At 46.2% G+C, this 15,741-nt stretch overlaps 1 protein-coding gene across 1 annotated transcript; it reads left to right on the top strand.

The window, feature by feature from the left end:
- The first annotated feature begins 2,393 nt into the window (after positions 1–2,393).
- LOC130881707 (phosphoglycerate kinase 1-like) lies at positions 2,394–3,609 on the top strand. Its single transcript, XM_057781449.1, has one exon. It carries the CDS (start codon positions 2,451–2,453, stop codon positions 3,597–3,599), a length of 1,149 nt encoding a protein of 382 aa, XP_057637432.1. The 5' UTR covers positions 2,394–2,450; the 3' UTR covers positions 3,600–3,609.
- The last annotated feature ends 12,132 nt before the right edge of the window (positions 3,610–15,741 follow it).

The raw sequence follows: 15,741 nt of genomic DNA, 5'->3' as shown, positions 1-15,741 counted from the left end.
ATCTTTGAGGCTCCATCCTGCTCTGGTCCCTTCCTATCAACCGCTCCACACTGCTTCTGACCTCCCATGATGTGAGCTGTTCCACTCCACCATGACGAACAGAGACTTCTCAAACCCCAGAGAATTCCTCCTGGGTCAGTGAGATGGCTTAGCAGGTAAGGTGCTTGCCACCAAATCTGACTATTTAAGCTCGATCCCTGAGGCCACAAAGTGGAAGATGAGAACTAACTCCTGGGTGTTGTCTTTTGGCCTCCAAATGTGGCATGCAAGCCTCACCAAACCAAATAAATGTAGTAACAAAAAAATTAACAGTCCCCTTCTCAGGTGTTGGTCACAACAATAAAGGTATGACAGGAGCCAAATGTCCTCTTAGAATGCAGATCTGTGAAAGCCAATATGATGGTGTGTCAGGAGCCACAAGTCGCCTGTCCTTGGAGCTCCTCAAATAAAAGGTATCTAGCAAGACCTAAAGTAAGCAGATCTTTAACCGCAGGGTCCCTGTCTTAGGCTATGTGGAGGGCTATCCTTGCCTGACATCATGCCATGTTGAGCCAGCCTGTACGGGCTCTGTATGATGTGCTGTTCAGGGGAGGGCTCCACAATATTCCCGTCATTGGGCCCCTAGTTAGTCTAGGGATTGTAACCCGCCTGGCTGGTCAGTTATTCCAGGGTCCCAGAGAGGCGCTATCTGAAAAGACATGGGCGGGAGACAGGAAGGAGGCCAAGCAGAGTTCTTCTCAAAGCCTCCGTTTATTGGCGTCATGGTTGTGGCTTATATAGCCCCTGGATGAGGAATTTGGGTTGGGATGGGGCATGGCCAGGGTAGGAAGAGATCTTGCAGTGAGATGGTCCAAGCCGGTCACGAGGTCAGTGGCCAGGAGGTCACGATTGGTCAGGTCACGATTCCTCAGTCAGAAAGTCACGAGTTGACACACCTAGTTCTCTAGATAGTCGGGATGTGAGGTGGGTTCCGCTAACAGGTAGCTCTCTGTTAACAGATAATTGGGTGTGGGATAGGCTCTGCCAATAAAACAGTTCTAAATACCATAGGGATGTGGGGCTCTCTGCAAACTCCCCAGGGCAATAGTCCCTGCAATAATTTTGGGGGGAAATGGCTCCTGACAATGGTGGGTGGCCAGAGGCCCGTAAACAGCACCTACCACACCAGGCCTGCCCTCTGCCTCTCAAACCCAAGCTAAAATGCTAGAGCTTGGGGTATAGAGTAGAAAGTAATTGAGGGGAAATCTGGAAACTTGGAGTGATTTCACCTGCAACTGGATATGAAGGCTGAGGTGTTTATGTTTCCAGAAAAGTCCAGGCTAGCCTTGGCTAATCGGGAAGCACTTGATGTGAGGGTAACCATGTTTAGCTGTGCCTCGAGTGAGCTGAGCTGCCCAACTTAACCAGAGGGTTTCTGCATCAGTCAGTATCAGGATGTCCCACAGAGCATCCATAAACTCCACACCTGCATCTGGGGGAACATGCCATCCACATGCACCACGCCTGCATCTTGGGGGACATGCTGATCAGGATCCATAGCAGGAAACTTCTAGAAATGAGCTCATCCTTATCCTCCTAGGGATCAAAAGAGCCAGGACTAAAAATTTTGTCTTTATCCACAATTGTGGCCAAGGTGAAAAGGCAGAAAGTAAGGGGGGTGGAGAAAAGTAATTCAAGATGAAGTGGGGGCTGGTTCCTGTGGCTGCCCATGGCTGCATCCCTTGGGCAGACACATGGCTGCATGCCTTAGGTAGACACATGGCTGCATGCCTTAGGTGGACACACGGCTGCATACCTTGGGTAGACACGCCTGTATTCTTTGGATAGACACATGGATGCATTCTTTAGGTAGACACACCTGTATTCTTCAGGTAGACACATGGAGGCATTCTTTGGGGAGACATGCCTGTATTCTTTGGGTAGACACATGCTTTGTTGCTTTGGGGAGACACATGCCCTTGGTTCCACTCTGGCTTTTCTACATCATAGGTGGCTCAGGTTGCAGGATTTCTATCAGATTCCACTAGATAGAGTTTTTTTCTGGTTCTAATTCAGATTGGGTTCCCAGATTTACAGACATGCCTAAATATCTGTATATAACAGGTATAAAGTTGCCAAACAGAGAGGCCAGACACCAGGTGCCCCTGTCTGGAGTGTCTTCCAGGCAGGAGTAAGAAGGTTCAGATGGAAGGCTGAAACACAGATAAACAGCAGAAAAGGGCCGAGAAAGCCAAGACAGAAAGGTTACCAAGCAGGAGGCTTCTTTATCATGACAGCTACAGCTTCCTGGTTTGGGAATTGGGCTCTTTTCTCTCCTGGGTCAACTTGGCTTGGAGCTTCAGCATGATTCGCTTTAAGACTCAAGCTGAGGACGCTTCAAAAGCGCACGTCCGCCGCAGTGGTCTCCTCTTCCTCAGGACCGAGCCTCTTGATCCTATCGCGTTGCCAAAATGTCGCTTTCTAACAAGCTGACTTTGGACAAACTGGACGTGAAAGGAAAGCGGGTCGTGATGAGGGTGGACTTCAATGTTCCTATGAAGAACAACCAGATAACAAATAACCAAAGGATCAAGGCTGCTGTCCGAAGCGTCAAATTCTGCTTGGACAATGGAGCCAAGTCAGTTGTCCTTATGAGCCACTTGGGCCGACCTGATGGTGTTCCCATGCCTGACAAGTTCTCCTTGGAGCCAGTTGCGGCAGAACTCAAGTCTCTGCTGGGCAAGGATGTTCTCTTCTTAAAGGATTGTGTGGGCCCAGAAGTCGAGAATGCCTGTGCCAACCCAGCAGCTGTCATCCTGCTGGAGAACCTCCGCTTTCATGTGGAGGAAGAAGGGAAGGGAAAGGATGCTTCTGGGAACAAGATTAAAGCTGAACCAGGCAAAATTGATGCTTTCCGAGCCTCACTGTCCAAACTTGGGGATGTCTATGTCAATGATGCTTTTTTTACTGCACACCGAGCCCACAGCTCCATGGTGGGTGTGAATCTGCCACAGAAGGCTGGTGGATTTTTGATGAAGAAGGAGCTGAACTACTTTGCCAAAGCTTTGGAGAGTCCTGAACGACCCTTCCTGGCAATATTGGGAGGAGCTAAAGTTGCAGACAAGATCCAGCTGATCAATAATATGTTGGACAAAGTCAATGAGATGATCATTGGTGGTGGAATGGCTTTTATCTTCCTTAAGGTGCTCAACAACATGGAGATCAGAACTTCTCTGTATGATGAAGAAGGAGCCAAGATTGTCAAAGATCTCATGGCTAAAGCTGAGAAAAATGGTGTGAAGATTACCTTGCCCATTGACTTTGTCACTGCTGACAAATTTGATGAGAATGCCAAGACTGGCCAAGCTACTGTGGCCTCTGGTATACCTGCTGGCTGGATGGGCCTGGACTGTGGTCCTGAGAGCAGCAAGAAATATGCTGAGGCTGTGGCTGGAACCAAGCAGATTGTTTGGAATGGACCTGTTGGGGTCTTTGAATGGGAAGCTTTTGCCAGGGGAACCAAGTCCCTCATGGATGAGGTGGTAAAAGCCACTTCTAGGGGTTGCATCACTATCATAGGCGGTGGAGACACTGCCACTTGCTGTGCCAAATGGAATTGAGAGGGTAAAGTCAGCCATGTGAGCACTGGGGGTGGTGCCAGTCTAGAGCTCCTGGAAGGTAAAGTCCTTCCTGGGGTGGATGCTCTCAACAATGTTTAGTATTTTCCTGCCTTTTGGTTCCTGTGCACAACCCCTAAGTCAACTTAGCGTGTTTTCTGCATCTCCATTTGGTGTTAGTGCAAGATTCAGCTAGTGACCGAGATGCAGCACCAGGAACCCTTAAACAGTTGCACAGCATCTCAGCTCGTCCTTCCTTCATCGGGATTTGTCTACATTCTTCAAGATCCCATTTAAATTCCATAGTGACTAAAGCCATTGTGCATTCTAGAGTGCATCTATTTATATTCTGCCTGTAAAAGAAAGTGAGCTATACAAGCTTAGTCCTCTTTGAGTAGCCTCTGGTTGGCTTTGTCACTGTTCATGACTCAGCAGGGAAATAAGATGAAATTCCAGCTGTAGATTTGGAGAAGTTGATGATCTATTAATAAAGATGTCTGCAGGAAAAAAAAAAAGACTCAAGCTAGACCAACAGTCCGCTTTCGACTTATGTAACAGAATGCTGAGTCACAGGTATTGGTCGGGGTATCAATCAACTTCTGTAACAGAATGCTGAGTCACGGGTATGGGTCAGGGGATCAATCAACTTATGTAACAGAATGCTGAATCACAGGTATTGGTCAGGGTATCAATCAACTTATGTAACAGAATGCTGAATCATGGGTATTGGTCAGAGTATCAATCAACTTATGTAACAGAATGCTGACTCATGGGTATTGGTCAGGGTATCAATAAGCAGAACATTAAATAGTGAGCCATGCATGCATGCTCACATAGCTTCATATGTAATCGCAGTGATGAACACAATCATAAACGCCTGTGTGTGAACACATGTGTGCACATACTGTGGCCTTGAATAAAATGAGTCCATCCCCTGATCGGCTCATTAATTTGTTAGATAAAAATCATAGGAGGTCATTGATCTAGACTAGGTTTTTGTACTGTATGTCATACAACAGATTAAAAGTCAAAAAGAGAGCATGTTCAGCGAGTACTTACTATACCAGCCTGAGGACCCGAGTTCAGTTCCAGCCACTACGTAATAACTGAGTATTAGTGTAAGGCCAGCACTGAGGAAGAGGGGGCAGGAGAATCCGTGGGGCTTACTGACCAGCCAGTCTAGACAAATCTGAAAACTGCAGGCTCAGGGAGAGACCTGTCTCAAAAGGAGGTGGAAATTGTTTGAGGAAAACACCCAGTGTTAACTTTTGGCCCCTCTGTGTATCTGTACACCTGCAAACATGTAGAGTAACACATACATACACATACGCACATGCATGTACACAAACAAAACACCATGCTAGAGTTCCATGTCATCAAACCAATCCTAAGCCATTTATTTGACCTTCCAATAGTCAAAGAAATGAGAGGTAACTTCCAGATTCCCCCAGTGGGCTAACTTCAACTCATGGTAATGATGTTTCCTCTGCTGTATTTCTTCACGCTTGCAGCCTTTAAACATTACAAAATAAAACAAAGAACACCTAAAAAAAAAAAACAAACAAAAACCAGCCAACCAAAGAAGCAAACAAAACACCCCAAATGGCCAAATATTAACCAGTCAGTTTTCCATTGTTCTGTCCCCACCTTAGAAGGCAAGAGACCTTTAAAATGGCCTGGTCCAGACTCAGTTTTGTTTTGTTTTTGGTGGGGTTTTGTTGTTGTTATTTGGTTGGTTGTTGTTTTGTTTTTAGAGACAGGGTTTCTCTGTGTAGCTTTGGCACCTGTCTTGGAACTCGCTCTGTATATCAGGCTGGTCTCAAACTCACAGAGATCCACCTGTCTCTGCCTCCCGAGTGCTGGGATTAAAGGTGTGCGCCACCATTGCCCGGCCTAGTTTTGTTTCTTGATTGCCGTGGTCCTTCTCTGTCTAGAAAATCAGCCTCATCAGCTCAGACGCTAGGAACACTAATTCTGTTTTATGAACTGAAGTGTTGCTCCAGTCTAGAATAGAAAATAAACTAGCTAATGTCTTCAAGTGAATGCCTAGCATAGTCATGCACATCTGTTGTCAGGAGCCATTTTCCAGGGATGATGGCAGGGACCATTGTCCTGGGGATGTTTGCAGAGAGCCCCACACCCCAACTGTATTGAGAACTGTTTATTGGCAGAGCCTACCCCACACCCAACTATCTTGAGAGCTATCTGTTAGCGGAACCCGCCCCACATCCCAACTATCTAGAGAATTGTTTGTGGTTGGATCACAAAAGGAACGATTCTGCTTGCATAGAGAACACTAGGTGTGTCGACTCGTGACCTCATGACCAACTCGTGACCAAGCGTCGACTCGTGATCATTGCTGCAAGACCCCTTCCTGCCCTTGCCATGCCCCTGCCCCCATCCCAAGCCAAATTCCTCATCCAAGGGCTATATAAGCTGCTGCCATTACGCTAATAAATGGAGGCTTTGACAACAGATCTTTCTTGCTTGGCCTCCTTCCTCTTTGCCACCCATGTCTTTTCAGATAGCGCCTCTTCGGGGACCCTGGAATAACCGACCCGCTGGGCAGTTTACAATCTGTAATCCTGGCACTTGGGAGGAGTAGACGGGAGGATAGGAGTTCAAAGTCACCCTCAGTTGTATGGTGAGCTCAAGGCCTGCCTGGAATGAATGAGATTGTCTCAAAGGAAAAAAAATCTTAAATTTATTATTTTTTTTCAATTTTCATGTGTGTGGTGTATGTGTATATCTGTATTTGTATGTGTGTGTATTCATATCTGCTGGCACACACGTGTGTTTGGGCATGTGTGTGTGGAAGCCTGAGACTGATGTCACGAATCATCTTGAATCACTTGTCCACATTATTCATCGAGTCAGGGTCTCCCAATTAAACCCAGGGCTCACTGATGTGGCTAGTCCTGTCAGCCAGCTTGTTCTGGGGATCCCATGTCCCAGGTCTAATCTGGCACCAGAGGTGGGCAGCCACACCCACTGGGCATTACACATGTCCTGAGGATCTGAACTCTGGTCCTCACACTCGTGAGGCAAGTGCTTGAAAGGCAGCTATCTTTCAGGCCCCACCAGACATTATTTAAATTATCGTAATTTTGTACAAACTGTCCAATTTTCAATGTCTCTTTAATATTTGTCTATCTCACGAACTGTATATTCCCTATGGATAGAAATTCTGTCTGCCTAGCTCCTGAATCCACACCACTGCCTGGAACGTATGGTCTGGAACAGCAGAACGTATGCCCTGTAACCACATATGCTGCCATGGAGTCGAAAACAGCATTACACAATGAGTCAGTGTCCAGAGCAGGTGCAGATTTCTGTCTTGCTAACAAGCCCAGGGCATGGTACAGCTGCTCACACAAGGGTGTGGGTGGTGGTTGGTGTCTGGCCTCCTCTCTGCTTGCTAGGTGAGAGCCGAGAACTAAGACAGACTGCAAGATAGAGCTGAAGACGTACAGCTACACAAAGTCTTTCAGAACCAGAGTTGATTTTAGACCAACCTTTCAGAGAGCATTTTGAGCTACGTAAAACAACAGAGCCTCATATGCACATACGTATGGAGTATTACGATAGACAGAGATGATGAAGCTGGGGATGGAGATGACACTGGAGCAGAGAGCGAGATAAAGAGAGACGATGTACTAGAGATAGTTACATCCTCCACCAGCTGAGGATCTGAGCACGACCCGATCCTTTAGGTAACATTCAGGACACCACCACCTGCACACACTGTCACACCTCCTTCCTTCTGTTCCTGTGTGCGTGCCGAAGAGATCAGGCTGGTTTGGAGAGCTACTGGGCAAAGTATCTAGGGGACAGATTTGTGCTGAATGTGCATGCTGATTTAGACACAAAGACGGTTGCTGAATGAGATCAGAGAGATGGTTAGCCTTGAACCTTTGGTCCTCTTGCCTCCATCTCTCAAATTCTGTCACAGGTATGAGTTCTATTGCCCAGCCTCCTTTGCAGCTATTTAACCTGAAAATCAAAGTCAGAAAATCTAGACCTAAATAGTAAACAGTAAATCAAATAATATCGTCCCCCTGGATACAGGAGGTCAGCAAACCTGTGCTCAATTTACACAACATAGAATAATCAGGAAAGTTGTTTTTCTGGGATAGTAGCCGTGTTCATTTCGGAAGTTAACATGATGCTGAGTCCGGTAAGATGAATTTGATTCCTAAGACCCACGTGATGAAAAGAGAGAACTGACTCTCGCAAGCTCTGCTTTGACCCGAACATACACACCCACAAGTAAAAGCAACCAAAACCTTAAGAAGCTAACACGATGTAAAGGAACCTCGTGCACATTTGATAAAGTTGCCAGCTGAGACACACTGAGGGGTGAAAGGTGAGGTGGGCATATGGATGGGCATTTGGGTAGGAACGAGAGCAGCCTGGTAGGAATTGTGAAGAATTTCTATCAGTCTCCGCTATACCTTGGACCGCTATACCATATACCTTGGAGGATGGTTGTACACTTTGTAACCGAGTAACCCAAAAGAATGTATCAAAGTTTAGCAGGGATTTATAAAACTTAAGGGAAAGGGTTGGTGTTACTTTGGCTTGTGGGTGCTATACAGAGAAGGGGAACTTTCTACCGCTTGCTTCTTTTGAATCTTACAGAACAGTTCGGAACTAAGTACTAACAAGAAGACGGCACAGCCTAGCCAGAGTAGTACACACCTATGATTCCAGGGCTGGCAGGTAGAGGTGGGAAGATCAGAAATTTAGGGTCATCCTCTGCTGTCTATGGGGTTCTTGGCTATCCTGGGCTACATGAACCCTGTCTTGAGAATCTCACCCCAGCCTACCCCTTGCCATCACCACCACACACACAAAGGTAGTCAAATTCAACTTGAGGTCACAGCCTGAGCAAAACTGGCTTTGACTCTGAGCTGAGTCCCATGGACAGAATGTGAGACAGTAAAGGTTGCAGGTCAGGATGCAGGCTCCCTGTCGGAAGGATAAACCTGGTTTTGCAGGCACATGAACTGGAGCAAAGAAGACCCAGGGGCCACATTCACTTGCAGTTGCTGCAATAACCTAGATGCTGGAGAAAGATGGGGAAATGAAATAAAGCCATGGCTGTCCTGTAGCTCAGTTGGCCTAGTGCTCGCCAGTATTAAGGAACTTTGGCTTCAGTACCGCGCACTGAATAAACTTGATGCGGTGGTAACTGCAGAATTCAAGAGGTGGGGGGCAGGATGGTAAGGAGTTCCAGGCCAACCTGGGTTATGGGACATCTTGTCTCAAAAACAAAGCAAATGAAAAACTCACCCCAAATTGAAAAAAAACAAGTTAATAATAGTGGTTCCAGTCTACCTCAGACAGTGACCCGACCCAGGAAAGACCAAGTGAATGAGGAAGAGAACTGAAGAATAGCTTCCTGAAGTCCTGAGCCCAAGGCTTTAGCAGAGGCCACTGGTTCCCAGAAGTCAGCCTTGGAATTGCTGGAGGCACAGAAGCCAGTCAGACCAGCGGAAGTTCAGAAAATGACCTTTCGGTTGTATTTAGGAGCTCTCCTTCCTGCATCCCTGCCCTCCCTCCTGTCCCTGCACCCCTGCCCTCCCTACCATTCCTGCACCTCTGCTCTGTCCTATCCCTGCACTCCTGCCTTCCCTTCTATCCCTGCACCCCTACCTCCCTCTCATCCCTGTACCCTGCCCTCCTTCCTGTCCCTGCACCCCTGCCTTCCCTTCCATCCCAGCATGCCTGCCCCCCTTCTGTCTCTGCACCCTTGCCCTCCTTCTAGTTCCTGAACCCCTACCCTCTCTCTTGTCCCTGCATCTCTGCTTTCCCTTCAGTTCTTTCTCTTCTATACTCTCCCCTTGAGAAGTCTGATCTCTTGGACATTCTTTTTTTCTTTTTCAGTTAAAAATATTTTAGATGTTTCTAAAATTTTTTGAAATAAATACACTAAGAAGATTAAATTGGGGGCTGACTTTTGTGTGCAGCTGGGCAGGAGCTCAGAGATCTGGCTCTCTACCTTCCAGCAAGCACCACATGCAGATACCCATGGAGGCCAAAGGGCTTCACACCGCATGGAGTTGGAGCTACAGGCAGCCCTGAGCCGCCCGCGGTGGGTGCTGGGAACCAAACAGGGTGGTAAATTCTCTCCGAGGACTGCCTATCTCTCCAGCCACAGGCTCTCGCTGTGTTAACTCTCTGGGTAGTCCTGGCTCAACTGGAACTTTCCTCCTCCTGCCTCAGACCTTTGCCCCACACTGAGTTTCGTTTCCCTTATGCTAACAGCGGCATCATTAACCCTTTTCCTGGAGACATTTACTGGCTTCTTTCATTTCCTCTTGGTGTGGGGCTTACAACATTTTCCTAGGGACTAGAAAAAGCTATCTAGACTGTTTTTCTTTCATTTGGTTTGGACCTAAGTGTGAGATTTCCAGGTGGACTATAAACACCAACCCAATCATCCCCCCACCCCAGCACACATAATCCAAAGTGTTCTCTGACGGGCTGAGTTAAGATCGGCTGGATATTTGCAACATGTGGTAATTTAACACCAGTTCGATTTGCTGTGGGGCTTAAACCCAGCACCTTGCATAGGTTCATGCTGCACCCCTGAACAGCATCCTCAGCGCTGATAACATCTTCTCTCAGCATTCACCCAACTGTCATTCCTTCCGCAGCTGAAGCCAGTCACGCTATCTGGAGCAGACCCAGCCTTGTCAGACAGCTCCCTTTACCGAACTACCCTGGCTTTGTTTAATTTGTTAGGTTTTGGCCTCTGACTCAATGTGTACCGGGATGTTACAGAGATGGCCTTGAACTCCTGACCTCTTGCTTCCATCTCTTCCAAGTGCCAGACTTACAGGTTTGCTCCACCGCGGATTAAAACGGTTTGCTGGGCACGGTGTCACACACCTTTGATCCCAGCACGGAAGATGAGGCAGAGGGAAGCAGATCTCTGTGAATTCAAGGCCAGCCTGCTCTATGTTGGGGGGGGGGGTCACACAAAGATGAGAACACCACCAAGTCTAATAAACCAGAAGCAAACTTTATTCCAGAAACCAGATCCTAGGAAAACCAGAAGCAAACTTAAAAAAAAAAAAAAAAAAACACCACGGGCACCAAAGCTTATCAGTAGCTGAGACCACAGCCAGAGACGGTGTTTGTTAAGCTATGGCCAAAGACCGGTTTTTGAACCCACTTTTTATAGTAGGAGCACCAAGCATTAGGTCTGGGCAAAGGAATTTTTGCGACTTTGCCCTGACCCTTGGGTTAGTCAGTGGAGATCCTAGAGAGGGAAGTGAGCTTTAATGTCAATGGGTAACTAGGCAGCCATCATGAAATATGTTTTAGAGGAGATTACAGCGAAAGTCACTAATTGCAAGAAAACAGATGTCTTTAGCAATTAGTCAGAAAAGGGACTGCTAGTAATACTAAAGGTTAATAAATTAGGATTAACTGGTTCTTAGGCTGAGAACTTAGAAGATAGTGGAAAACTTTTCACACTATCTCAAAGTAAAACTCAGATACTGACTGCCATACTTTGCAACCTCCATTATCAGAGCTCATTAATTAAACCACTGTATTTGTCTACTGTCTCCTGGTACCTCCAGGTGTATACCGGAGTCCCATGCCTCCCCTCTGGTGGCGCCAGTTTTCCATAACAGAGACAGTGCCTAACCCAGAGGTCAGTATCTCTGTCTCCTAAAGGCTAACTCAGTTCACATCTGTCGTTTATCAGGGATGGCCAGGACACTACTCTCAATTTGCAGGGAGAAGCTCTGGCCTTGTAAATAAAACAGCTAGTAAAATGAAATGACCTAAGCTTCCCAAGCATCTGAGAAACAGCTCGCTGTGAATGATTGATCCTTGATCTGCTGAGGAAGCTGCTGAGAGTCTGTTCTTGTTCTCCTAGACTTAGAACTTTATATATCTTTATTTTTACACTCTTATTTTTGGAATCTACATTTTTATTTTCTTATTCTTGGACTCTTCACTCTACATAATAAGTTCCAGGATAGCCATGGCTATGTAGAGGGACCCTGTCTACAACAACAAGAGCGCCGGGCGGTGGTGGCGCACGCCTTTAATCCCAGCACTCGGGAGGCAGAGGCAGGCAGATCTCTGTGAGTTCGAGACCAGCCTGGTCTACAAGAGCTAGTTCCAGGACAGGCTCCAAAACCACAGAGAAACCCTGTCTCAAAAAACAAACAAACAAACAAAAAAAAAAACAAGAGCAACAACAACAATAATAAATAAAATGTTTTATTTGGTTATGGTTACTTTTTAACAATTGATTGTGTTTACCATCTTGAAACAAAATTGACGAATGAGAAGCCCTGAATATCCACTCATGGAGTTCCCAGACAAACCCAGCGGGGTCTGGGCAGGAGGAGTTTCTCCAGTGGGAGGCCATCCAGGGGTATACTGCAAGACCCTATCTCTAGACAACAACAGTGACAAAATCGATGAACTGAAGAGTATTCCGAACAGGCATCTCTGACACAATTGCCATCGAGTGAGGTCCCTGGACACTCACACTGACTTGCACTGAGCAGGTACTGACTGTAGGTGAATCGGAGCCTATGATGATCGGTAGCAAAGACCACTAACTTGGGAGAACAAGGGTATATGGTGGCTTTTACAAAAAGATGTACTTGAGATGCAATCCAAACCTCAGCTCAGGCGGTTATAAACAACGACAGACGCTCCAGTTGTGTGCTTCAAAGTCTCAGGAAAAGTCCGTACCGAGCACCTGGCTTCTCTTAGCCCCACTCGCTAACTGCCCACAGCACATCCTGTCAATGAGACTGTCAGAGGACCCTCAGTGTCCTTCCAAACTGCTCCCAGAAGCAAGTGGCCCTGCCAAGTACATGCTGCTACCAAGAAAGATGGGGTGAATGGAGAATGGACACATGAACCAGTGTGGGCAATATAGTGTGACCATAGGCTGGTGAGAGGGCTCAGCAGATAAAGGCGCCTACCTCCAGGCTGAGGTTACGGGTTCAATCCTCAGGGTCCACATGGAAGAAAGAGAAAACTCGGGAAAGTTTTCCTCTGACCTCCACACATGCTGAACACACACCCTTCAAATTGTAGCCACTGAGTTAGTTCCTTGTTGTTCAATAAGCATGTAAATCATTATATATATATTTTAAAAATCCCAGGATGCTTTGCCTGGTGTTATCAACATTATTGAGATCCGAGGACAAGTAAGTAGCAGAGGTCAAAACCATCAGGACCCCTCTGCCGTATGGAGCACGGTGGATGCTGGCCATGTGCTTTCTGACTTCATTTCCCTTCCGTCTCAGGTTGCCAGCTGGACTCCATTCCTCAGTATGCTTGCGGCTTGGTAGGGCCCGTATGATGTGGTTTTGGTGTCCAGGGCTCACCACAAAGTCATTATTGGCTTTACGTTGGCTCGGCAATTCCTGGAGCCATGAACTGAATATGGGGATTCCCAAGACAGAAAGATCATGGGCCCATGCAGGCCGAATGGAGCATATACTCCCTAGCCTGACACCAAATGACTCAGTGGCTTTGTACTGGGTTAAACCACCAGTATTTAGAGGTTAATTTATCACAAGAGTGAGTTTCCAACTAATGTGCTCAGGAGTTCCTCTCTGTGGTTTTAAGACCACCCCGATGAAACAGTTGCTCTTAATCACTCCCTGAGAAAGCTGCTGCCTGGTCAAGCTTGGTGTTCTGGTTTCACTTACATTGCTGTGGTAAAACACCTTGAGCAAAAGCAACCTGAGGGAGAAAAGGGTTTATAAAGTTGTCAAGTTCCAGGTTAGGTCCATCATTGGGGTGACATTGAGGCAGAAGCTCAGAGCAGCTAGTCACAGAACACCCACAGTCAAGAGCAAAGAGAATAAATGCACCTTTATTTGCTTGGTCTCTCGCTGACTTTCTTCACTTTTATAGGCTTCAGGGCCAACCTAGAGAACCATGCTGCCCACAGTGGCCAGGGCCTTCCTCCGTCCATTACCAGTCAAGACCGTCCCCCACAGACATGCCCACAGGCCAGCCTGATCTAGAGGTGGTTCTAGGCTGTGTCCTGTGAACAGTTAAAGCTAATTGGCACAGCTGTGTATCCAGGAAAGCGCGGAAAGACAATGAGCTCCCAGGGACAGTCACTGACTGAGGGGAGACAATCTGTGTGGGTGGTAGTGAGTGAGGAAGACCAAGTAAGCCAGGTGCAGAGCACAGATGCTCCTCTGAAAGAGGTAAAATGTGTTTTCTAAATCCCAAGTATTTAAACAGACATACAAGTGGCCAGTTAGCCATGAGAAGAGGCTTGGTGCCTTTAGTCAGTAAGAATGTACACCAAAGTCCCCTTCCAAACGCTAGACTATTTACAAAGCCAAAACCACAAATAACAGGTCCTGGCAAGGGTGCGTGGAAATTGGAGCTCTTTCCATCACTGGTACTCTTTTTTTATTTTATTTTATTATTAATTAATTTATTTATTTAGGTTTTTCAAGACAGGGTTTCTCTGTAGCCTTTGGAGCCTGTCCTGGAACTAGCTCTGTAGATCAGGCTGGCCTTGAACTCACAGAGATCTGCCTGCCTCTGCCTCCCAAGTGCTGGGATTAAATGTGTGCACCACCACCGTCTGGTCCCATCACTGGTACTCTTGTGGACTGATGTCACCACTATGGATAACAGATAGACAGTTCCCAGGTTGACCAAAGGACTGAGCTGTTTCACTCCTTTGTGTGTGTGTGTGTGTGTGTGTGTGTGTGTGTGTATGGCTGAAGAATGGGGATTCAAACGCATGCTTGCAATGGGTGTAGATGACATGCCTGGCATGCCAGCCAGCACTTGGGCACTTCCCCAGCTTTTTAAACTGTGGGTCACAACCCCAGAAGTGATCACAAAATTTAATATAGGGGTTGCACAAAATTTGGCTGTGACAAAGGTTTTCGGAACGTGCACTAACCAAAAATTAATTCAAAACCAAATGTATGATGAGTCCAGCCCTCACCCCGTTGCATCTCATGGCTCTGCTGCCTTGGTTCTGAACACATGAAGCAGGTACTTAGCCGTGCACGTACTATCATGCCACAGAACATTGGCAGCCGAAGTTTGATTGAGACAGTTCTGTGCTGGGCACTGTGTTTGTGATGCTCTTATGAAAATGCCATGGTTTAATCACAGAACTTTTCATATTTTCCCATCATCATCACTTAAATATTGAGTTAGTGTGTTTTTTTATTGTATTGAGTTAGAGTGTTTGTTTATTTTGTGTTTTGGGGTTTTGTTTGTTTTTGTTTGTTTGGGTTTTGTTGTTGTTGTTGTTGTTTTTTGGTTTTTTGGGTTTTTTTGTTTTTTTGTTTTTTTTGAGGTAGAGTTTCTCTGTGCAACAGCAGCCCCGGCTGTCCTGGAATTCTCTGTGACCAGGCTGGCCTCGAACTCAGAGATCCGCCTGCCTCTGCCTTCCAGGTGCTGGGATTAAAGGTGTGTACCACCACTATCCAGCTAGAATTTTGACTTTTTTTTTTAATTGATGTTTGAGTTGCTGACTTGGGTTTTATTTAAAACAACAATAATAGAAACAAAACAAAAACAAAAACAAAATGCTGGAGATGACTCTGTGTAAGAGAGCACTTGCTGCTCTTCAGAGGACCCAGTCAGTTCCCGGTACCTATGTGACAGTTACCTTCTGTAACTCCAGTGCCAGGGAGATGCAACGCTCTTTTAATTGCCACAGGCACGAGGCATGTACATGATACACATGCAGACAAAACACTCACACACATAAAATAAAATAAATGCATCTTTTAAAAAATGTTTTAAATCAGTAAGTGGATTTGTGTTTGGGATTAAGAAAGCAATTTCTGAAATGTCCCCAAACATACTTCTGCCATTCTGTGCTCTATTTATATAAAGCAGCTTTCTCTGAATTGACAATTATAAAATCAAAATGTCATTCAATTCTGATGGTCTATGTCCTGCAGTACCAGACATTCAGGCCAGATTGAATTCTTCATGTAAAAGTAAACAAACACGTCCGTCTCTGTAGTATGAAAATTTGCTTTCAACATTAATAAACGGTAACAGTTGTACAGCAAAGCAATTATTTAAAACTTTTTTTTTTTTGATTTTGTGAGACAGGGTTTCTCTGTGTAGCTTTGGAGCCTGTCCTGGAACTCTGTAG

This window comes from Chionomys nivalis, chromosome 1 (assembly GCF_950005125.1).
Source record: "Chionomys nivalis chromosome 1, mChiNiv1.1, whole genome shotgun sequence".
Classification (NCBI taxonomy): Eukaryota; Metazoa; Chordata; class Mammalia; order Rodentia; family Cricetidae; genus Chionomys; species Chionomys nivalis.
This window is presented reverse-complemented; position numbering and strand designations above follow the sequence as displayed.

Bases quoted from the DNA above. Each gene is read 5' to 3' on its own strand.
- LOC130881707 (XM_057781449.1), top strand. From the start codon at position 2,451: ATGTCGCTTTCTAACAAGCTGACTTTGGACAAACTGGACGTGAAAGGA.